The sequence below is a fragment of the Bos grunniens genome, chromosome 1, assembly GCF_055505025.1.
Source record: "Bos grunniens cultivar Pamir isolate PY7600 chromosome 1, Bosgru_T2T1.0, whole genome shotgun sequence".
Classification (NCBI taxonomy): Eukaryota; Metazoa; Chordata; class Mammalia; order Artiodactyla; family Bovidae; genus Bos; species Bos grunniens.
In genome coordinates, this window is record NC_141165.1 from 121,324,230 (window position 1) to 121,350,045 (window position 25,816).

The following is a 25,816-nucleotide window of genomic DNA, read 5'->3' on the forward strand; positions in this document are numbered from 1 at the left end:
TCCACTATTTCCTTTAAATGTGACCCTGAGCAAGTCACTTAGTATCTCTGTGTCTCAGTTTCTTTATTTATAAAACAGGAACAATAATAATAGCTATGTCTTGTAAAGCACTTAAAACAATCCCTGGCAATGCTATATAGGTGCTTGCTAATAATAATACAGAACTATTTTTATTATTAATATTGCCATCAAAGTTTCCTTCAACAATCTAAGAGGAAACCTAAAGTCTTCACACATGAGTTTTTCCCAGCTGTGCATATGTCAGTTTTGTTGAAATATAAGACACCAATTTTTCCTTACTTAAATTATGAAGATTTTTAAGGTATCTAAAAAAATTCATCAAGATGTTTTTCTTCAAAAATGTATTATTGTATAATGTAATACTGGAAATGTTGAATGTGTTTCATACAATGCTTAATATTTGGATAAACTATATATTTAGTATAATGCTTAATATGTAACGGTCTATACATTAGCCAATTATAATTAGTACTAGTCCTAATTATAGGTTACCTACAGTTCATTTAACTAAAGTGAAATAATTATTCATATTAGAAATACCTAAATAAAGTTAATTATATAAAAACAAATTATTTGCAGTGGGATGAGTATATTACAGATGGCATGCCTTTTTAATTAAAAAAATTATACCTTTTATCAGAGAAGGCAATGGCACCCCACTCCAGTACTTTTGCATAGAAAATCCCATGGAAGGAGGAGCCTGGTAGGCTGCAGACCATGGGGTCGCTAGAGTCGGACACGACTGAGCGACTTCACTTTCACTTTTCACTTTCATGCATTGGAGAAGGAAATGGCAACCCACTCCAGTGTTCCTGCCTGGAGAATCCCATACACGGAGAAGCCTGGTGGGCTGCAGTCCATGGGGTCGCAGAGAGTCGAACAGGACTGAAGCAACTAAGCAGCAGCATACCTTTTATAGTCATTTTTACTTTTATCAAACAGTATATTCCTATTAGCTATGTAAGCTTAAATAACTAGAATACCACTAGAGTCCCCATTTATGAAACAAACTATATTCTGGTCTTAGAATTCAGATCATATTTTCACATATACTACAAGGGGTAATAAGGTACTTCCTAAAATACACAGGCACACAATAATAGACTGTGATAATTATGACCAGATTTACTTTTCGTTTCTGGGTCTCTGAAGCAGATTAAGTAATTTTCACAATGAAATACAAGAATGTGGATTTCTGCATTTATGTACCACAGGAAAATTCCAGTAAATTATAATGCTTAACTACCCAAATACAAGAAATCCACTTACCAATTTAAGCCAAATAAAATTAGGTCTATTCTACGTGAATTAAAGAAGAATAGAATAGAATGTTATAAACTCTCGATTTTTAACAATTTCTTCTATGATAATTCTAAATCTTTGATCATATAGATATCTCAACTTAAATGCTACTTAAGCTTAACAAAGAGCATTTAGTCATACTCAACCATTTGAATGCATTTATCTTCAAAACAATTTCTTCAGTAATGTCTTTACTGAGGAAAGAAAAGGTCTGTATTTTTTTTTCAAATATGTACAGATAAAGAAACTGTACATTATTTTTTCTATATTATGAATCACCACCTTCGGTGATTCATCCTCTGAAAATAAGTAAAATGCTGGCTAAAACAGCTGGCTTTTGCCTTGACTAAAAGTTAAAAGTTATACTAATATGCTCCTCCGATCAGTTTCATCACATTTCTAAGCCTGTAAGGAAAACTGCCTGCTTGCACACTGAATTACACAGGAAAGGGGAAAAAAAAAAGACTAATTTTAAAATCCTCTCATATAGGTTTTCACCTGAATTCATATTCTGTAGATGGTCCAAAAATTCTCAGGCTAAGACTTTAGCTAAGATTGGTCCTGTGCTAGTAGTATCTCCAGGTCTCTGGTTGAAACAAATGTAAATCCTTTCTAAATATCCACTTCAAACCCAGGCTTCAATTTTTACAAATAAATTTATTCCAAGAAAATACAAATTCACAATTTGTAAATATTGTAGTATTTGTAAATATTAGTAATAATGATGATGTCAATAAAAATCATAGCCTATATAAGGAAAGACAACATCATAAGCAAGAAGCAAAAGAAAATCCACAAAGACTTTATATATTTAAGCCAGATCTAGAATATAAAATGAGGATAATATAGTTTAAGGAATATTATTCAGTCACTAAGTCATGTCTGACTCTTTGCAACCCCATGGACTGTAGCCCACCAGGTTCCTCTGTCCATGGGATTATACTGGAGTGAATTACCATTTCCTACTCCATGTTTAAAGAATAAAGAAATATTAAAAATTATAAAAAAGATAATAGCAATCAAAAACTTATAGAAATAAAATCAACAAAATTAAAAGTCAATGAACACATTTAACTGCAGGTTAGACACAGGTGAAGAAAAAAACTAGTAAAACTAGTATACTGAAAGATCTGCAAAAAAATAAAAGTGCAGTACAGAGAGACAAAGAAATGGAAAACACACACAAGGGTTAAAGACATGAGGACATGAGGAATGGAGTGTACTATTCTAACATGACTAATCATACTTCCACAAAAAAAGAGAGAGAGAGAGAATGAAGCTAAGACAAAAACTAAGTAAGCATTTTTTATAACTGATAAAAGATATCAGATCTAGAAAGCCCAAGAAATTTCCATAATGATTAATCTATACCTACCTAATCATAGTATTTATAAAATGCCAAAGAACAATGTATAAACAACCAGAAAAAAATAGACTATTTAAAAGACATGGGAAATTAAATGAGCAAGAAGAGTCTAAGATGCAAATTAGTACGGTGTGTGTGTGCTCAGTTCTGTCCAACTCTTTTGCGCCCTCATGGAGTATAGCCCACCAGGCTCCTCTGTCCATAGGATTTCCCAGGCAAGGAGAGTGGAATGGGTTGCCATCTCCTCCTCCAGGGGATTTCTGGACCCAGGTATCAAACTAGCGACTAGCGTTTTCTGTGCCTCCTGCGTTGGCAGGTGGATTCTTTACTGCTTGAGCCATGAGGGAAGCAGATGTTAATTCACTAATGCAAATTAATAAGCATATAATGACTAAAAAATTTGATAGCATGAAGCAATAATAATAATTTCATCTGGGCTTTTAAAAATCATAGTAAAAATATAAAACATCAATAGCATTAAAACTGGAATGAGAAGTTTCAGTCTTTGTGTTCTAGTGCTCTTGAGCTAAAGGAAGATAAAAAGCATATAAAATATATACTTCAGTACTAAGTTCTTGTAATTCATATATTAGTATACCTGAAAGAAGAAAGTTGATTACAAAACTAATACCCATGAAAACCATGAAATAGCATGAGCAACAAAAAGCAACTAGCCAATATGAAAACATTTTGAAATATTAAAACATTTGAAACCTTTATAATTGAACTGGCATTATATTGGCATGTTAACAAACAGCTTAATGAAATTTAATGGAAAATCCAAAAATAGGACAGTTGCATGGGAGAAGTGAATATGTGACAGAAGCAGCATCTCACATCAGGGAAAATGTTGGCTTCATATTGGACAGCCCAGTATTAAAAGACAAAATTGCTTCACTCCAACTTCCAAACATAAGAAAAAATTCAAAACGGATCAAAAAATTAATACAAATATCAGAAATAATCACATACAACTTGGTTATAGAGAAAATTTTCTTAATCATGATTCAAAAGTCAGGAGCAGCGTAAGAATACTGATGAGATTTTCTGTCTGGCATCATACTTGTGCTACATCATTTTGTAGTTCACATCTTCTGGGAATAAAATCTTTCAGCTTTTGCTTCCGTGAAAACATCTTTATTTCTCCCTCAAGAATTAATAGTTGAAAGATTTGTTCCTGCAGTACTTTAGAGATGTCACTTGACTATGTTCTGGCTTACACAGATTCTGAGATGTCTGCTGCGGTATTCTAAATTAGGTAATGTCTTTTTTCTCTGGTGGCCTTCAAGATTTTTTCTGTGATTTTCCAAGTTTAAATGTGATGCATCTAGGTGATACAGGTGGCAGGCTGAGAGAGAGTTTAAAATTATTCTGTTTGTTGTTCTTTGTTCTGAGATTTTTAGATCTATGGTTTAATGTCTTTCAGTAGATTTGAAAAAATTCACGGCTACTGTCTTGTATTTCTTCTGCCTCATTTTGCTTCTCTTTCTGGGATTCTAACAAACTTATGTTATACAGGTTCATATTTTCTTAAAGTTCTTAGACCCTCTGTTCTATTTTCTTTTTTTCTGCTTGACATTTAGTTTAGGTAATTTCTTTTGACCTACACTTGAGTTCCTTTATTCTTTCCTTAACTGTATTGTACCAACTCTATGATGAGCCCATCAGAGGCATTCTTCATCTATTATTGTATTTTTTATTTCCAGCATTTCCATTTGAATCTTTCTTAAAGCGTCCCAGCTCTTTGGTGAAATTCTCAATATATTTAAATCATGTTATCCACTTTTACCACTAGATCTTTATATGTGAATTTGATTCTACAACCTGCTTTGTCCCTTGATAGTGCATTATTTTTTCTTTTTCTTTTTCATGTGTCCATAATTCTTGGCTGAAAGCTAGACTTCATGATTGTGAAAGTAAAGACAGATACTAATTAAACTGGTGCCTGGAAAATGACATGCCGTTTCTTCTGCTAGCCTTTATTGTGGGGCATTTAAATAAATCTAGTCATGAGCTAAGTGGGCTTGTGTTATTGCTACCATGTGGGTTGTTGCTATCATGACCTTCAGTGCACCACTGGCTTCAAATTCCTCCACTGTCATATTGTGTTGAAGGTGGAGCCTGGGTTGTCAGATAATACTTTAGGCTTTCTGAGCCACATTAAGGTCTCTCTCCCATTTTTTTTTCCTTCCCCCCTTCCCCGTCCCCACTGCCACCAATGTCACATTTTGTTTTAATACCATTGCTTAAAAATATAGTATGTCTTAGCTTGGGAGCCATATTAAAAAAGAGAACAGAAACAGCTATAGACAGCATTTGACCCCATGGGCCACAGTCTGCCAACTCCTGAGGTAAAGAATAATCATGTTAAGCAGAGAAACAGAACACATAAGACCCGACTGAAACTTTTAGAAATAAAAAAATACAATGTCTGAGATGGAAAATACATTGTATGGGATTAATGTCAGATTGGACTGCAGAAGACAGTGTCAACACACACACAAAGACTGAAAAAAATGAACAGAACAGTCAGTAGTATGTGAGTCAACTGTGGATTTCCTTCAAGTGGTGTCCTTTAAGAAAACATAATGGTTGTTTCTAAAAAAATTCTCAAAGGAATTTTACAAATTTGGGAAAAAGTACAAACCCAAACTTCCAAGAAGCTTAATAGTAAGAAAAGTGAGAGAAACTACTGTGTAAAATTACAATCAAATTTCTTAAAACCAGTAATAAACTTCAAAAGATCAAAAGACACCAATGAGAAAATGAAAAGGTAAGCCACAGTATAGGGAAAAGTATTTACAAATCACATATCTGATAAAGAATGTATAACTAGTATAAAGAACCCTTAAAACTCAATAAAGTAAACAATCCAATTTAAAAATGGGCAAAAGATTAGAATAGACATTTTACTAAAGAAGATAGGCACTGAAGAAAGGTACATGAAAAGATCTACCATCAACAGCACTGAGGAAATCCACCAAAACTGAGATACTACTAGGCAACTACTAGAATAGCTATCATGAAAAAGACAAATAGTAAGTTTGTCAGTGAACATGCGGAGACACTGAAACCCGTATAGATAGCTGGTTAGAATTTTAAAGGCGTAGTCACTTTAGAAAGAGTTTGGCAGTTCTATGTTAAACATAAAGACTCTGTCTGCAATGCAGAAGACCTGGGTTCGATCCTTGAGGTAGTAAGATCCCCTGGAGAAGGGAATGGTAACCCACTCCAGTATTCCTGCCTGAGAATTCCACAGAGGAGCCCACCAGGCTCCTCTTGTATAGAGTTGCAAAGAGTTGGATGACTGAGTGACTAACACTATCAAGAAAGTAAAAGTCGCTCAGTTGTGTCCGACTCTCTGCAGCCCCATCAACTATACAGTCTGTGGAATTCTTTAGGCCCAAATACTGGAGTGGGTAGCCTTTCCCTCTCCAGACGATCTTCCCAACCCAGGGATTGAACCCAGGTCTTCCACATTGCAGGTGGATTCTTTACCAGCTGAGCCACAAAGGAAGCCCAAGAATACTGGACTGGGTAGCCTATCCCTTTCTCCAGGGGATCTTCCTGACCCAGAATAGAACCGGGGTCGCCTGCATTGCAGGCAGATTCTTTACCAACTGAGCCATCAGGGAAGCCCACAACACTATCATAGGATATTGCAATTCCATTCCTAAATATCTAGTCAAAGAAAACAAAAACATTTGTCCACTTGTACACAAATGTTCATAGCCAAAAAACTGCAAACAGTCCAAATATCCATCAGTTACTAGATTTTAAAAACAAAATGTACTGTATCTATAAAACGGATTACTATTCAGCACAAAAATGAATGACCTACTGATATGCTAAAACATGAACTTCAAAAACGTTATTCTAAATGAAAGCACTCATATGTAAAAGCCTACATGTTATGATATATTATTTACATGGAATGTCTAGGTATAGCAGCTATAAAATTAAGATAGAAAACAGATGTTCCTTGGGCTGGGGAGAGACTAAGGATTGTTTGAAAGTATGCAAGAGGGATATTTTAGGGGTGGAGAATCATAGTAATACTGGATTGTAGTAATGGCTGCACAGCTTTACAAATTTACTGTAAATCGGGTTGTTGTTTAGTCGTTAAATCATATCTTACTCTTTTGCGACCCCATGGACTGTAGCCTGCCAAGCTCCTCTGTCCATAGGATTTCCCAGGAAAGAATACTGGAGTAGGCTGCCATTTCCTTCTCCAGGGGATCTTCCCAACCCAGGAACTGATTAATAATACTTAAATTGCAAGAACTTAGTGGAAATTATGCCTCAATAAAGGTATAAAAGAGATAACTAGCAATGGGTAAGGAGTGCAGAGGTAGAGATAAAAGAAGGCTGATGATATATTCATAATGATTAAAACTGGTGAGGGGCAATTCACTATACTATTCCTTTTAATTCTGTGTAGGTTTGAATTGTTATAATCTTAAAAATTTATAAAATGCCACATTAACAGAGATGTAGGGAAATAGGTCCCGTCTTATATGGCTGGTAATATTATATATTGGCTCAACTTAAACAGAGAAAATTTCGCACTAACTATCAAAATGATAAACCTAACATTCTCTGATCCAGCAATTCTACTCCCAGGATACCTGTACAATATGCAAAAATCCTTGAAGTCAGATATTTCAGATTCAGGTCCAGATCACCGCAATAAGGCAAATATTGCAATAAAGCAAGACACATGAATTTATTTTTTTGGTTTCCCAGTGCACATAAAATTTATGTTTACACTATAATATGCAGTCCATTAAGTGTGCAATAATATTATGCATAAAAATGTATATAGCTTAATTTAAAAATACTTTATTGCTAAAAGTGCTAACCATCATGTGAGTCTTCAGTGAGCTGTACCAGAAACATCAAAGATCACTGATTACAGATGATAATAACAAATATAATAATAATGAAAAAGTGTGAAACACTGTGAGGATTACCAAAATAAGACAAAGAGACATGAAATGAGCAAATTCTGTTGAGCACTAACAGACCTGCTCAATGCAAGGTTGCCAGAAACCTTCAATTTGTAAAACAGTAGTTACCTATGAATCAAATAAAGCAAAATACAACAAAACAAAATATGCCTGTATATATTCCTAGGGCCATTCATACATGGCAATTAATTAAGGGGTTGCTGATAAAGGGTTCTTGATAGCAATAGATTGGAACAAAATCTAAACACTAATTAACAGAGTACCAGTTAGTTAAAACTTTTACATTTCCATAACATATAAATACTCTACAGTCATTTTAATGACTGATGATAGTCCTCTATAACGGGAAAAGATATCCAATGAAGAAAGGGTGCATACTATAGCACCTTTTAGCATTTTTGTAAAATGGAGGAAAAGGAAACATGATTTTTTTTGTATATGCATAAAGTATCTCTGGAAGGAAACCCAAGATAATGATTACATTGATTGCGTATGGAAATGGAAACTAGAGGACGTTTTCACTGTAAACAAAATTGAAGAATATAAATTGAACAATATCTCTTTGTGTGTTCACCATACTTCTTGAATTTTGAACCACAAACATGTATTATACAACCTACTCAAAACTTAAAAAATGATACAAAGAAAATCTTAAAAACAGCTCCCCCAAAGGGTACATTATATACAGGGTAACAAAAATAAGGATGCCAGACTTTTCATCAGAAAAAAAAAGAATCACACAAGCCAGAAAACAATGGATAGACACCTTTTAAAGTACTAAGGTAAAAAAATCCTATCAACCAAATATAAAAGCAGTGGAAATACCTTTCAAAAACAGAGGTCTTTCATCTCCATGACAATCAGCACACCACCACACCACAGTAGCATATCTGTTTGAATGCTGACAACATTGTGATGAACCTACAGGATGAAAGCTTCACCCAGGGAAGCTTTATAAAGGGTAAGAGGAGTTTGCTGCTGGAGAAGAAACAAATCTCTCCCTTCCTTGGTGTTTGAGGAGTCAGCTTGGGGTCCAGCAAACCCCACCCTGTCCCCAGTTCAAGTGATGGTCCTCTCTGCTCTAGTCTTCTCCACCCTTCTTGGATAAACGAAGACTGACCCATTTTCAGAGGCATGACTTTCCTTCTCACTGTGGTGGCCTGAAGTGTTGGAACAGCATGTTATTTTTCAGTGACTTCCTACAGTGGGGGTTCCTCCCTCAAGGTTGGGAGGCAATAACCACCATCCCAGGACTTCTCAATACATTTTTATTACCTAAACTGAGGAGAGTAAAAACCCCAGACGTCTATGTCAGTTATGCAGAAGGCAACTGCTTAATGATTAGGTTTGACCAAGGAGGCAGTGGTAGAAAATTGAAGGAGGAAGGGAGCAGCAGTAAGAGGTCTTTTCCCCCTGCTCTTCTTCTTCTGGGTCCTAGTTAGCAGTAATTATATCTCTTCCAAGGTCTCCTCTCACAAAGGTCAATACATCTTCCCCTCATCAACCATCTCCAGTCTCTGAGTTCTAGCATTCCATCTTTGTTCCTCTGTCCTTCTATTTCCAGGGAAACAGCAACTTAACTACTAGTTGCTAAGTCTAGGTTCCTCTTCTCCGTGGTCTGTTCTCTCAGATCTTGCAACAACTATGAAACTGGTTCTATAAATTAAATTAAATTCCCTCTACTGAATTATCTAGCATGATTTATATTTCCCTAATTAGATCTTGATTTAAATAAACTATAAATCTTACACCTGCTAAACCTGTCTTTGGAGAATAAAATGGCAACCCACTCTAGTATTCTTGCCTGAGAAATCCCATGGACAGAGGAGTCTGGCAGGCTACAGTCCATGGGATTGCAAAAGAGTAGGACACGTCTGAGCGACTAAACAACAATATAAACCTATCTTAATCAAAAAGAAGACAGGAGACAAAAATAAAATTTACTTGTGATTATTCCCTATATCACCAGCAGGAAATTATATTCCATCCCCCCAGTTCCAAAATTAGAATGGAAAACTTTTTCAAAAGTCAATGGCATAAGAAAAATATAACCAATAAGATACAGCCAAGATGAGTCACAAATTTGTTTTTATGAAATATTTTAAAAATATGAGTTTGTCCTTGGTGCGTTCATCCTGGAATTTTTTTAAATTCAGATATAATTTTACATATAACATTATATTAGTTTCAGGAATATACTATGATAATTCAATACTTGCATATATTACAAAATGATCACCACAACAGTCTAGCTTAACGTCCGTCACCACATATAGCCACAATGTTTTTTCCCTATGGTAAGAACTTATAAGATCCACTCTCTTAGCATCTTACAAATTTATAATAAAATATTAGCTAGTAACCAAGCTATACATACATCCAATGACCTGTTTATAACTGGAGTTTGTACCTCTTAACCATCTTTACCCATTTGGCCTACCCTCAACCCCCACCTATGGCAACCACCAATCTGTTCTCTATCTATGAGTTCAGTTTTGTTTTAGATTTCACAACTGAAATCATTATGGTGTTTGTGTGACTTATCTCACTTAGCATACTACCCTCAAAGTCTATACATATTGTCACAAATGGCCAAACTGCATTCTTTTTTATGGCTGATGAGTTAGTGTTTATAGACATATGAATACACATATACATACATATCACATCTCTTTATCCTTTCCTGTACTGATGGACATTTAGGTTGCTTTCATATCTTGGCTACTGCAAATAATACAGCAATGAACATAGGGGTGGTGATATCTTTTTGAGCTAATATTTTTGTTTCTTTCATATTAATACCCAGAAATGGAATTGCTATACCATGTGGTAGTTTTTTAACTTTTTGAGGCGCTTCCATAGTAGTGCTTTCCATAGTGCTGGTACCAATTTACATTCCCCAAAACAGTGCACAAGGATTCCCTTTTCTCCACATCCTTGCAATGCTTATTACGTCTTGTCTTTTTGATAATAGACACTCTAACAAATGTGAGGTGATATCTCACTGTGGTTTTGATTTGCATTTCCTTGATGATTAGTGATGTTGAACACATTTTCATATACCTGCTGGCCATCTTCATGTCTTCTTTGCAAAACTATCTATTCTTATCTGCCCATTTTTTTTAATCTGATTTTTCTTTTTTGCTGTTGAGTTGTATGCATTCTTTATACTTTTATATTTTGCATAACAACCCCTTATCAGACATATAATTTGCAAATATTTTCTCTCATTCAATAAAGTTGCTTTTCATTTTATTGATGGTTACCTTTGCTGTGAAGGAACTTTTTAGTTTGACACAGTCCCACATGTTGATTTTTCCTTTTGTTTCATTTGCTTTTGGTGTCAAATCAAAACAAAATTATCACTAAGAAGAACATCAGAAAACTTACCACTTATGTTTTCTTCTAGTTTGATAGTTTCAGGTCTTGCATTTGATTCTTTAATCCACTGTTAATTGATTTTTGCGTATGGTCCAGTTTTATTCTTTTGCATTTTGCTGTCCAGTTTTCTGAAAACCATTTACTAAAGAGACTCTCCAATCCCCACTGTATGTTCTTGGCTCCTGTGTTATACATTAATTGACTATATATGTGTTGATTAATTCTGAGCTCTCTATCCTGTTCGATGACCTATATGTCTGCTTTTATGTCCATACCATACTGTTTTGATTACTATAATTTTGTAACATACAGTTGACCCTTGAACAATCCTTGAACTGCACAGGTCCACTTATACCTGGATTTTTCTCCCCTAAATACATACTATAGTACTACACAATCTTTGGTTGGTTGAAATCTGTGGATGTGGAACTTCAAATGCAAGGGCTGATGGTGAAGTTACTTTTCACTGCACAGTGGATGGGAGAGTTGGTGCCCCTAACTTCCTCGTTGTTCAAGGATCAAATGTAGTTTGAAATTAGGAAGTATGATGCCTTCAGCTTTTTCCTTCTCAAGTTGCCTTGCCTATTTGGGATCTTTTGTGGTTCCATACAAATTTTAGGAATGGTTAGTTCTATTTCTGTCAACATTTTAATGTACTGTTGCAACAATTAAGGTACTGTTGCTAATATCTGATTGAGGATTTATACATCTGTTTTCACTGGACATTGACCTGTAATTTTCTTTCATGATATCCTTGTCTGGTTTTGATACTAAGGTAATGTTGGCCTCATAAAATGAGTCTGGAAATGTCCACTTCTCTTCTATTTTTGGGTGAGTTTGAGAAAGATTTGTATTAATTGTTTGAATGTTTGGTAGAGTTTCCCAGTAAGGCTGTCTGGTCCTGAATTTTTGTCTGTTGAGAGGTTCTGAATTACTGATTCAATCTTACTAGTAACTATACTGTTCAGATTTTCTATTTCTTCATGATTCACTCTTAGTAGGCACTATCATGATAGGAATTTATCCATTTCTTCAGTTGTCCAATTTATTAGGGTATAATTCTTCATAGTACATACAGCCCTCCATATCCATAGGTACAACACACACAACACATCCATGGATTCAGTCTACCACATATGGAAAATACTGGAAGGGAAGGGAAATTCCAGAAGGTTCCAAAAAGCAAAACTTGAATTTGCTGAACACTAGCAACCCACTCCAGTGTTCTTGCCTGGAGAATCCCAGGGATGGTAAAGCCTGGTGGGCTGCTGTTTATGTGGTCGCACAGAGTCGGACATGACTGAAATGACTTAGCAGCAGCAGCAGCAGCAGTGATTCACATAGCTTTTATTCTGTACTTACAATGATCTACATAGCATTTACATTGTACTATATAAGTAATCTAGACATAATTGCAGATACCATGTTATTTTATATAAAGGACTTGAGCATCTGTGGATTTTGGTATCTCTGGGGAAATCCTGGAACCATGCTCCCACGGATGCAGTGAGACATCTGTAGTCTCCAATGATCCTTTTCATTTCTGTGGAATTGGCCATTACAACTCCTCTTTCATTTCTGACTCTGAGTCCTCTCTTTTTTTTCTTGGTGAGTCTAGTTGAAAGTTTGTCAATTTTATCTTCCCCAAGAACCAGCTCTTAGTTTCATCAATCTTTTTAGTTTCTATTTCATTTAGTTCCACTCATCTTTAGTTACATGTTCCCTTCTACTGACTTTGGGCTTCATTTGTTGTTCTTGTTCTGATTCCTAGGAATATAAAGTGAGGCAACACTGTTTGAGATCTTTTTTTTCCCCTTGATGTAAATATTTATTGCTATGAACTTTCCCCTGAGAACTCCTGCCATATACCATAAGTTTTGATATGCTGCATTTCTATTTTCACTTTTCTCAGTACTTTTTAATTTTTCTTTGATTTGTTCTTTGTCAGTAGCATGTTGTTTAATCTCCACATATTTGTGAATTTTCCAATTTTCTTCTTGTAATTGACTTCTACTTTTGTATCATTGTAGTTAGAAAAGATGCTTGATATGATTTCATTTTTCTAAATGTTTTAAGACTTGTTTTATGGACTAACATATGATCTATCTATACAATGCATTTGAGAAGAATGTGTATTCTGTTGCTTTTAGATAGAATATTCTGTATGTCTGTTAAGTACATCTGGTCTAAAGTGTCATTCAAAGCCAATGCTACCTTTGTGATTTTGTCTGGATGATCCACCAATTAATTAAAGTCCTTTACTATTGTACTGCTTGCCTATTTCTCCCTTTAGGTCTATTAATATGTGCTTTATGTATTTCGGTGCATCTGAGGGAGTTTACAATTTCTGTATAAGGAGCAATGAGCAAAATTTTGTCAAATTTTCAACAACCAAAGATGTATTTCTTATTTGTTTTTTGTTTTTTCTTCTGACTTCATTCCACAGTGAAAGCTGACAGTATAATGATATAGTCTAGTTCTGTCAACCAAAGCTACTATGGGAAGGAAATCAAAAGAATTATCAAGCTTTCCTTCCTTTAGTTAGAAAAAAATAAATACCATTTTTAAAACTACACACATTCATCCTTCTAGATTTTAATAGGTACTATAGGTGAGAATAGAGGATGTCATCTGATCACTTCACCTCTGCAAAAACAAATATAACCAGTTAATAATCTCTATATCTTTTGGCCTTTAAGATGACTACAGTCTCAACGACTTCACTCCAAAATTAACAAAAGGAGTAATAAAAACCAAATTACTAGGAAAAAAGATGCCAGTCCACATATAGCACCAAATGAAATGCTGAACATTTAAACATGGCCAATGTAAGTAAATGCGTATAGGTTTGTCTAATTTGACTTTAAACATGACAAATCCTGAAAACAAAATATTCTAATGTAATAGCAAAGAAAAAACAATGTTGAGAGAATTTAGCAAGGGAATTTAAGTAAGACCTCCAGTGAGCTCAAAAGGGATTTCTTCCTTAGAGAGAGAAAATAAAGAAATAGAAGGCTAGACAATCTTCATTTCTCTATAAAATAAATAAAGTTCACCTGCCACAAATGATTAGTAAAGATAATGAATACAAAATTGGAGAAGGTTCAAAATAGTTGAAGAGTCAAGAAGTAATAGAAGTGTTACATGTTGTAGAGAAAGGATATACTGACTGAGGCCTACAAAACTAACAGCTTTAATGGAGCCTTTGTTGTTGTTTAGTCACTGAGTCATGTCCGATTCTTTGTGACCCAATGGATTGTGGCCCACCAGGCTCCTCTGTCCATGGGATTCTCCAGGCAAGAATACTGGATTCGGTTGCCATTCCCTTCTCCATTTGTGGGGCCTACCATCACCCCCTCCCAGAAAAAAGTCCTTTCGAATTAGCCTTTCTTCCTTTGATTTCTAGGCTATCCCCTAAATTAGTTGAAACCTGGCCTTAAGTCATAAATGCAACCAAATAAAACATAGTTTAACACAGTAGAGACTGAAGTTAGGCTCAAAGCCTATATTTGAAGTGTGGTACAATACAGCAACATAATCAGAAATGGTCACTGATCTCTCATTATATGTGTGGCCCATGACAGTCTGCTGCTGTTGCTAAGTCACTTCAGTCGTGTCCGACTCTGTGTGACCCCATAGAAAGCAGCCCACCAGGCTCCACCGTCCCTCGGATTCTCCAGGCAAGAACACTGGAGTGGGTTGCCATCTCCTTCTCCAATGCATGAAAGTGAAAAGTGAAAGTGAAGTCACTCAGTCCTGTCTGACTCTTAGCGACCCCATGGACTGCAGCCTACCAGGCTCCTCCGTCCATGGGATTTTCCAGTCAAGAGTACTGGAGTGGGGTGCCATTGCCTTCTCCTCATGACAGTCTAGCCACTCTTATTAAGAGGCACAGTATACCCACTTAGTTTCATGAAAAAGAAGGCCCTTTGGTCTTCTCTCCCTATGCAAATTGGCATATATACTTTTAATGTTTGCCGATGTATATACTAAATGCTGCTAGCTGAACTAGTTCTTGCCTCCAGTAGATCATGTGGATCCTTTTAGACGTAATGGCTGCCAAGCAAATTATTACTTCCATTACTGAACCCTACCTGGAATGCTGAAATTATCAACATTTACTTTCTGCCCAGATAAAAGAGGCCAGAAAGGCAACATTAAAGTTTGCTTTGATATAAAACTGATAAAGTTTACATTGTCTGTCTGAAGGCCCACTTAGTTAAAGGTGTTTGGCTTTGTTCTACTTGGAAAACTTAGAAATCAATATTTAACTGATCTAAAACAAGAAAACAATAGGAAAAAATAAACAGAATTTAATTAGCTTAGATGTGCAAAAATCCCCGAACTTCTCAGTTCTCAGTTTTCTTATCTATAAAAAGGAATTAATTTGAGGTCCTTTTTAGTGCCAACACATATGTACACACACGGCAAAATTTTCATTTCTTTAGAAAATACAGCTTACAAGGAAAGTCAACCCAGATAAAAATTATAATTAGTCCATTTAAGAAAATTCCCTACATGACTATTCATTTCTATAGAATTTAAAAAAAACACTCAGGTAAGAATCCAAAAAACAGAATCCAGTTTCTTCTCTATAAAGAACATCTTAGAAAAATTATAGTTTTTAGAATCTCCCAGCCTATAGAAGGTAGATCTTCACATATGTATTAATTTACAAGGTGTGTATTGGTTTTTATGAAAGTGAACATATACAGACTAGGACAATACTACCAGAGAATATAGTGATTTTAACGTATTACATATATACATAATATATATTCGCATAAAACATAATGTTATAGATACTACTACTTTAGCTTGCCTGTACATGTTTTGTTAAGTGAATAAAACTTTGAAACTACATGATATATATCATAAATAAGAATTCTACAAACAAATATGAGTTATAGTGAAATACATTAATATCCTGACATCCTGTCCAAGCACCTTGAACATTCTGTTTGCCATTCCTGGAAGTTTCTTTTGCTTCTTTAATTTACTCCCATCATTCCTTTAAAATTTAGCTAAAGTATTAGTTCACCAAGTATATTTTCCCTGACCTCCCAGACCAGGTCAGGTCCCCTGTTACATTCTCTCACTACACCATGTAATTCTTTTATACTTATAATATACGCTACTGGAGTTGCTTATGTAGTAAGTCTATAAGATCTTTAAAATAAGACTTCATCTCTTATTTTCTATTTTATCTCTTAGAATGAAGCACAGAGATTTACAGAAGGAATGAATGAATAATTATAGAATAATTGTTAGAATAGTTTTCTGGCTCAAATATTCCAATAAAATAGAATACTGTTACAGACTCACTGTTCTTTTAATGGTACCACCATGTGGTTATTTCTCCATTTTTTTTTTCTGATATTAAAAATACAATTATCTTTTCTGCTAAAGTAAATTCAAATAATGCAGAAAGTTTCCCCTATATGAAACATTACTATTTAACAAACCACTAAGATAATTTACTTTCTTTTGCCTAGCACTGTCCATCTTAGATACGATTTACTTTTGCTTAATGCATTATTCTTTTCATGTGCGGTAGTTAAAAAAAAAAGCTAGCAAGGAATAAAAGTCAACAAATAACTTTAAAAATCTGTTTAAGTACTTTTGAAAACTTTAAAAACATTTTCACATTACAATAAAAAAGTGAAATATTATTTAAATGAAAGTGAAATAATCCAAATTAGGAGAAATAATCCAAATAAACACTGAATCAAGAATAGTACTTCTTATTTAAAATTAATCTATTTCTATCAGTATTTCTTTTCTTTTCTTCATAAATCAGCAGAGAATAATTGAAAATGTTTTGGTAGCTTTCAAAGTATCATATACAAATATTTTTTGAAATGACATCCATTATTTTTGTCTACCTACCTAGCCAGCTCTCTATCTCACTACCTCATTCACTTCTTGAGTAAACTCCTTACCTTCCACAAATCTATGGTCCTCATGTGGCAGCCAATGTAGTATCCTCCTTTCCACTTTTTCCCCTAGCTATGGGGTGTGCTTACTATCAGACAGGCAAAACTCTTATCACACTCTCCTCAACACAGTGATTACTTCAAGCAACAGGCAAACAACCTCAGCCAGGCCTGAGTTCCCAAAATGTTTTGGGAAATAGAAGTGGGAGCAGAGGGTTTCTTTTCCTTTGGTTAAAGTAACTTAATCCCAGAATTGTCATCAGCCCAAGAGAATGAAGCCAAAAAAGGAGTGATGGAAAGTGACCAATTCTAGATATTTTATTCTCTGAATTCAGAAAATCCTGAAACTAGTTCTAGTCCTTGCTTTTCCATGGTTTAGTGATCTAATAAATTCCTCCACACCCTCCTTATTTTGTTTAAGCTAGCCTGAGTAAAGATTTGTCAATTATAATCAAGAAGTCCTAATATTTCCCATATCCATTTAGGTATCACAAAAAATAAACGTTATTAAGTTATACACACACACACTTTTATAACTGCTATGCTCTTAAAAGTCTACATAACATCATTCTCTAAACTCTTCTTCCTACCTACAATTTTTTTTTTCACCTTTACTAGGGTAAAACTGAGGAGAAGGCAATGGCACCCCACTCCAGTACTCTTGCCTGGAAAACCCCATGGACGGAGGAGCCTGGTAGGCTGCAGTCCATGGGGTCGCTAAGAGTCGGACACAACTGAGTGACTTCAGTTTCACTTTTCACTTTCATGCATTGAAGAAGGAAATGGCTACCCACTCCAGTGTTCTTGCCTGGAGGATTCCAGGGATGGGGGAGCCTGGTGGGCTGCCATCTATGGGGTCGCACAGAGTTGGACATGACTGAAGCAACTTAGCAGCAGCAGCAGCAGCAGCAGGGTAAAACTGACAAATAGAAATTGTATATATTTAAAGCATACAACAGTAATCATAATTAAGCCAGTTAATATATCCATCACTTCATATAGCTCGCTCCTATGACTTTAAATACATATAAACTTTTAAAGAAGCATAATATACATGCTGTCTTTAAAATGTATATGTATATATCATATATATAAATCAAAAAACCATAAAGTTCGTATATATGAAATCTACACATCTTCGAGATTTAAAAATGCTAAGTGTACAGAAACGCTTCAACCCTGTCTCTTACTGCCAATGCCCCAGAATTAACCACTTCAGTATTTTTAATAGTTACTGACAATAAGCTTTGCTAGTATTTCTTGATTTACCAATTTTAACTATTATCTCTTAACTTCTTGCTATGATAAAAAAGAATTTAACTCCTCACACAACCAATTTCATCCTCCCAACAGTTACTCATTATTATTCCTCTATTATTTATCTCTGTAACTTTACCTACACTTTTATTTATGGTTTCCTATACTACTGAAACTCCATTTTGTAAAATACAAAATAAAGGAAGGCTATTAGTGCCCTTGTCCTTCATTTTCAACTCATAATTTCCACTAAATAGTCTTACACTGAAAGGCTAATAATTTTCCTCTGTTCTGTAACTATAACTATTTGTGCTTTTATAAGCTTAAAGTCAATAAGCATCATGTATTTGTACATGTGCACTAAGTCACTTCAGTCATATCTGACTCTTTGCGATCCTAAGGACCATTACCCGCCAGGCTCCTCTGTCCATGGCATTCTCCAGGCAAGAACACTGGAGTGGGTTACCATGCCATTCTCCAGGGGGTCTTCCCAACTCAGGGACTGAACCCACGCCCGTTACGTCTCCTGCATTGGCAGGTGGGTTCCTTCCCACTAGGGCCACCTGGGAAGTACCCTAAGCATCATGTATATGAAGAATATATAAATAATATTTATATAAATAACATTCAGTGCATATTTAAGTAAGTGAGTTATCACTCTATCCTTTTCCTATTCAGATTATTTTTAATTTTCCTGGAGTATCTAATTGCTTTTTTTATTTCCTTTACCTTGTCTACTTATATAATTACCTTGCTGCTGCTAAGTCCCTTCAGTCGTGTCCGACTCTGTGCGACCCCACAGACGGCAGCCCACCAGGATTCCCCGTCCCTGGGATTCTCCAGGCAAGAACACTGGAGTGGGTTGCCATTTCCTTCTTCAATGCATGAAAGTGAAAAGTGAAAGTGAAGTCGCCCAGTCCTGTCTGACTCTTATCGACCCCATGAACTGCAGCCTACCAGGCTCCTCCGTCCGTGGGATTTTCCAGGCAAGAGTACTGGAGTGGGGTGCCATTGCCTTCTCCATATAATTACCTTAAATGGTTCCAAAATCTCAAAGTTAGTTTCAAATCTCCTACTGAATACTTTGCTCTTGAAGTGACATATCTGTAAGACCTCCTATTCAGCAGTGACCCTGGAACTTCTCTCCTCTTTTAAGTAAAAAATACTGTTTTCTAGATCCACTGTCATATGATCTTCTTATATTATAACCCATTTTTCTGGAGCACATTCTCTAATAACTTAAGAAATAAAATGTGGACAAATCAATCTCCCAGGTCCTTACGTGCCTGGAAATACTGTTTCTACTCTCATACTTCACTGACAGTTTGTATGAGTATAAAATTCTACACTGAAAGTAAGTCCGCATTAAAATGGTAGAGACACTGATTTATTATTTTCTACCACCCACTGTTGGCTGTATGAAAATTGATACCAATCTGATATTCGTTTCTTTTTAGGTGACCTAGTTTTTTCTCTCTAGAAGGTATTCAAATCTGTTTTTTCATTCTTGGTATTTCCAAGTTGCAAAATGATGTATTTATCTGAGTATTTTTTTCTAGTCAATGTGCTAAGCACTTCTTGGGCTCTTTCAATCTGGAAGTTTAAACTTGTTTCTGGGAAATTCTTTTATTGTATCTCTGAAAATTTCCTCCAACATATATTCTGTAAATTCTTTTTCTGGAACTCCAATTAGTTAAATAATGAACCTCCTACATGAGGTCACTGCATCAGTTTTTTTCTGATACATTCCTTCATTTTGGTTTTGTTTTACATTCTGGATTATTCAACTTTCCAACTCCCTAGAGAATTCTAAATTTTAACCATCATATTTTCTTAATTTCCACAAACTTATTTTTGGTATCTCAGTATTCCTTTCACACAGCATGATATGTTGCTGTTTTAATGTCCTACAAATCTCAACTCTCTCTGAAAAGGCAAATTACAGATTTTATATTTCCCTTCTAATTTTTTTGTTTTCAACATTAACAGTATTTCTCCCAGAATTTTTTTAGTTTGTTTTCAATTGTGTTTTTTCCATGATGAAGTCATCCCCCAAATGTCTGACAATTTTTGAATATCCATTAATATCTAAGGATTAACTGGGAACCTTATGAGCATGTTTAGAGTTTGGTGATTGATAAGTTTTTTCTTTGGGGTAATTAAGTGATGAGGGAGCTGTCTCAAAGAAAAACCTTTAATTGCCAGAATACAAAGGTCACTGCTCCAAAATCATTTAATTTCTTCAGAGAAAAAAAGAAAATATCAATGCTGTTTCCCTACCTGACAGGCCCTAAGGTCTGGTGAGTAACCTGAATGGAAAAACTGCAATTAATTCCTTTATCTGTATTCTCCCAAAGTATCTCATTCCCTACTCTCTATTTCACGCCTTGCATATTCAAAGTCTATACCTCCCTAGGATTCCAAGGGGGAGGTATAACAGATAGTCTTCCTCCCATCTTATAAGGCTAGGATAATTTTGTTTTATAAGCTACCCACAGTTTCAAAAAATGTTTTACAAATAATAAAGTATACATGTACGTAAAAGTAAATATACAAAACAACAAGAGTTGCACAAAGTAATACTTTTCCTATGAGACACACTCTGATATTTTCTGTTGTATTTTGCAATGCTGATAAATGAATTCACAACCCACTAATGTGATATGAGTCTAATTTAAGGAGCCAAAAATAATTTAAAAAATTAAGTGATGACTTGCTCTGCCATCTTTCAAAGACCACTCCTCTATTTTCTTTCCCAAAGAAAACTGCTGAAATCTTTTCATTCACTGATGACTCTTCTCTATTTTCTTTTCACTGTATTTCCCTCTTCTACTTCTTTACTACTTTAGTAGAATCTAGGAGGGCAAAAAGGATAAATACAAGTGCTCAGTTTGTGATCTTTAACTCAAAGTCCTTTACAAGTGTTTTTAAAAACCAAAGTTTCCTAACCTCTTTCTGACCTAAGTTCCCTTTGCTAACTATGACGGCCTCAACTGCTACTGGGACTTACAATTAAAGTTTGCCATCAGACTCTGGAGAATTAAAAAGGAAAGGAAAGCGCTAATAGTAAACCTAAAAATCCTTATAACTATTCCATTTAAGTCTAAAGCTAAAAGTAAAATTATGGCTAAATGTCCAAAATTAAATCTAAACCCTTACATGAAGAAATGGAATTTTCCTTTTGAGGGAAGACTTTAAGAAAGGTTCTGTCTGCCAAAAAAAAAAAAAAATCAAAAACCAATTCTCAGATCAAAAAAATACTTTGATGAGAAGTAAAGAGTACTTACAAAGCAAGGCTACTCAAAACATATTGTACGTGCTCACATTCATCTGGGAATGATGCACTGGCTGATGTAAAACAACAAAGTGCCGTCTGAAGAACCTGAAGCTGTGGCAAAGGGACCTGCCATCTTCCAGCATAATCTTCAACCACCTGATAAGGAAGCAATCCAAAAAGTACATTATTAGAGAAAATGTTAAATTTGGATAAAACTTACCATATAAAACATTAGTTCAACATGAACACAAATGATTTAGGAGGGAAAAAAGTTATTTATTGTTTGTTGTTGTTTAGTTGCTAAGTTATGTCCACTCTTTTATGACCCTATAGACTGTAACCCACTAGGCTCCTATGTCCATGGGATTTCCCAAGCAAGAATACTGGAGTGTGTTGCCACTTCCCTCTCCAGGGGATCTTCGAACCCACATCTCCTACATTGGCAGGTGGATTCTTTACCACTGAGTCACCAGTGAAGCTTGTCTTTATTGTTTAGTTTCATTGTATACATCTGAAAATAAAATGAACTATTATCTGAAAATGTGGGAAAAAATTATAATATATAAAAGACCATATGGTTCAACTGCCAAATCTTTACCAAATGTTGTAATAAATGCTTTCACATCCTATGTCTAGCTTTTTTCCAAAGTACAAATTATCAAATATTAAAATAGCTAGACAGAAGATAGTAATAAATAAAATTAGAAATAAGCATCCATTATTATAATTTATATAGGACTGAACTAAACATTCTGGCAACAAATGAGTATTAAAGATATAGTGGTATGATACTCTTTCATAAACTGTACCATATTATGGGGAAAAGATTACAAAATAAAATCAGTCCTGGCTCTGCCACTTAACTAGTTTATGAATTTGGGTATGTCATCTACCTTCTTTATGCATTAGTTTCCTCATCATAACATGAAGATAACAATGCTTATCTTGCAGATTTACTCTAAGGCTAAACTGGGAACAATTTATGAGACAACAATTTAGAATTATCAATTGCTATAAAATGTTAATCATGATCTCTCACATGCAAGACTACTGTATGCAAACTATTATATTCTAGAAATTCATCTTATAAAACCAGTTGGCAAACTATGGCATGTAGGCCAAAGTCAGCCTACCACCATCTTTGTATGACCTACAATCTAAGAATGGGCATTACATTTTCAAATGGTTGAAAAAATATTTGTGATGCATGAAAATTACATGAAATTCAAATTTCAATATCCATAAACTCTTACTGCAGCATAACCAGGTTTATGCATTTACATATTATATAATCTATGGCTGCTTTCCTGCTATTACAGGTTGAGTCTTTATAATGAAATCATATGGCTAACAAAGTCTAAAATATTTAATATCTGCCCCTTTACAGAAAAAGCTTGCCAACTCCTGATTTAAAGCTGGTAAAACTAGAGAAGAGTAGAACAGCCATGAACATTTAGAGCTCAAGGACTTTTCATACTCATCACTTCCTGTTAGAGGTAATTTTCCATGGGTCCTTGTATTTCTAGTTTTAAAAGAGACCCAGACTGCCTTCATCCTTTCAAAGAAGTTTATAGGAAACAGCCTTGAAATACAGAGATGATGTCTGTCTTCAAAGCAATGGCTCTCTCTGGAGCAAAGGTCAGGCAGATATGCTTGCCCACTATTATAAAATATTGCTGTTGTTTGTTGTTGTTTAGTTACTAAGTTGTGTCCCACTATTCTGGGACTCTGTGGACTGTAGCCCACTAGGCTCCTCTATCCATGGGATTTAAGATTAGGAGTCCCTTGACTCATTGGAAAAGACTCTGATGCTGGAAAGGATTGGGGGCAGGAGGAGAAGGGGACGACAGAGGATGAGATGGCTGGATGGCATCACTGACTCGATGGACGTGAGTCTGAGTGAACTCCGGGAGTTGGTGATGGACAGGGAGGCCTGGCATGCTGCGATTCATGGGGTCGCAAAGAGTTGGACACGACTGAGCGACTGAACTGAAACTGAACTGAAGCTTGGATTCCTAAGCTGTGATGTAAACGTACTATGAGTTCAGGATTCACTTGGACCATTCACATTACCTTTGTGATACTTGAGAAGCAAAGGGAACCACCATGAACTTGAAGCTCATGTTGTTTGTTGTGCTATAAAAGTAACAGAGTCTGCTATCTCTAACCCAGGAGTTTCACTTCTTTGGCCGGCATTTGTGAAACTATGGCAATCTACCTTAGATAAAATCCCTGACTTTTCACAGTTCTTTGACAATTCCAAATTTTCATACCAGGTGCTAGTATGTCTCTAATATTTCTAGGAACATGTGTGGATAAAGGAGAAAGCTAGAGAGCATCAGCTGTATGAACTTGTATCCCCCTTCTATGATCTAGTACTTCTTAACCTGGGAATTAAAAACTACTACTAACTATGATGATCCCAAGTAGGACAGATTTTTCCAAACCACCATAGGCAAAACAAAGGAGGAACATGTAAATGGTGGTTTCCTGGATTTAAATTTTCTCTTCACTAAAGTGTTTGACCAACTTTATTGCCTTTTTTTTTGGCCCACATAACACCTCTCTGGTGCCACATTAAAAATAGGTACCTAACAAACTCACATTTTTCTATCTTTGGTTTGCTCTAATACATTTCTACTTAGAACCTTATTCACTTCCTATTTATGGGCTGGGTTTATGTCCTTAGAAGAGAACCTTTCTACTTTTTCAGGTTCTATAATCATTGTAGCTTCCCTTATTCACCAAGATTCAGCTATTAATACCCCATCTGATCCATCTGAATCCAAAATAATAAAACTACTTGTGTGCAGTACTTCCAATAGGCTTCCCATAATACACATGAAGGAAAATAAATAAAACTAGTTGAAATTTACAAGCAGTTGGCCCTCAGTATCTGCAGAGGTTTGGTTATAGGATCCCGCAGTTCAGTTCAGTTGCTCAGTCATATCCGACTCTTTGCAACCCCAAGGACTGCAGTATGCAAGGCTTCCCTTTCCATCAACTCATGTTCATCGAGTTGGAGATGCCTTCCAACCATCTCATCCTCTGTCATCCCCTTCTCCTCCTGACTTCAATCTTTCCCAGCATCAGATCTTTTCCAGTGAGTCAGCTCTTTGCATCAGGTGGCCAAAGTATTGGAGTTTCAGCTTCAGCATCAGTCCTTCCAATGAAAATTCAGGACTGATTTCCTTTAGGATGGACTGGTTGATATCCTTGCAGTCCAAGGGAGTCTCAGAGTCTTCTCCAACATCACAATTCAAAAGCATCAATTCTTCGGCACTCAGTTTTCTTTATAGTCCAACTCTCACATCCATTTAGATTACTGGAAAAACCATAGCTTTGACTAGATGGACCTTTGTTGGCAAATTAATGGCTCTGCTGTTTACAATGCTATTTAGGTTGGTCATAACTTTTCTTCCAAGGAGCAAGTGTCTTTTAATTTCATGGCTGCACTCACCATCTGCACTGATTTTGGAGCCCAAAAATATAAAGTCTCTCACTGTTTGCATTGTTTCCCCATCTATTTGCCATGTAATGATGGGAACAGATGCCATGATATTACTTTTCTGCATGCCGAGTTTTAAGCCAACTTTTTCATTCTCCTCTTTCACTTTCATGATTCCAGCTTGCGCTTCATCCAGTCCAGCGTTTCTCATGATTTACTCTGCATATAAGTTAAATAAGCAGGGTGACAATATACAGCCTTGACGTACTCCTTTCCCAATTTGGAACTGGTCTGTTGTTCCATGTCCACTTCTAACTGTTGCTTCTTGATCTGCATACACGTTTCTCAAGAGGCAGGTCAGGTGGTCTGGTATTCCCATCTCTTTCAGAATTTTCCACAGTTTGTTGTGATTCACATAGTCAAAGGCTTTGGCGTAGTCAATAAACCAGAAATAGATGGTTTCCTGGAACTCTCTTGCTTTTTTGATGATCCAGCAGGTGTTGGTAATTTGATCTCTGCTTCCTCTGCCTTTTTTAAATCCAGTTTGAACATCTGGAAGTTCATGGTTCACATACTGTTGAAGCCTGGCTTGGAGAATTTTGAGCATTACTTTACTAGCATGTGAGATGAGTGCAGTTGTGTGGTACTTTGAACATTTTTTGGCATTGTCTTTCTTTGGGATTGGAATGAAAACTGACCTTTTCCAGTCCTGTGGTCATTGCTGAGTTTTCCAAATTTGCTGGCATAATGAGTGCAGCACTTTCACAGCATCATGTTAGGATTTGAAATAGCTCAACTGGAATTCCATCACCTCCACTAGCTTTGTTTGTAGTGATGCTTCCTAAGGCCCACTTGACT

The 25,816-nt window shown here is 35.6% G+C and overlaps 1 protein-coding gene and 1 long non-coding RNA gene across 6 annotated transcripts in view; one reads left to right on the forward strand and one right to left on the reverse strand.

The window, feature by feature from the left end:
• Window positions 1-25,816, forward strand: part of LOC147380176 (uncharacterized) — a 78,400-nt gene that overhangs the window by 43,662 nt on the left and 8,922 nt on the right. The window lies entirely within an intron of this gene.
• ZNF654 (zinc finger protein 654) overlaps window positions 1-25,816 on the reverse strand; it is an 86,369-nt gene that overhangs the window by 37,204 nt on the left and 23,349 nt on the right. For all 5 annotated transcript variants that reach the window (XM_086321558.1, XM_086321566.1, XM_086321539.1 and 2 more), the window contains exon 2: window positions 21,521-21,666. Coding sequence is in view for 3 of the 5 variants with exons in the window: in XM_086321566.1 (XP_086177692.1) it covers window positions 21,521-21,666 (146 nt within the window). In the remaining 2 variants the exon portion in view is untranslated. The remainder of the gene's footprint in view (window positions 1-21,520; window positions 21,667-25,816) is intronic.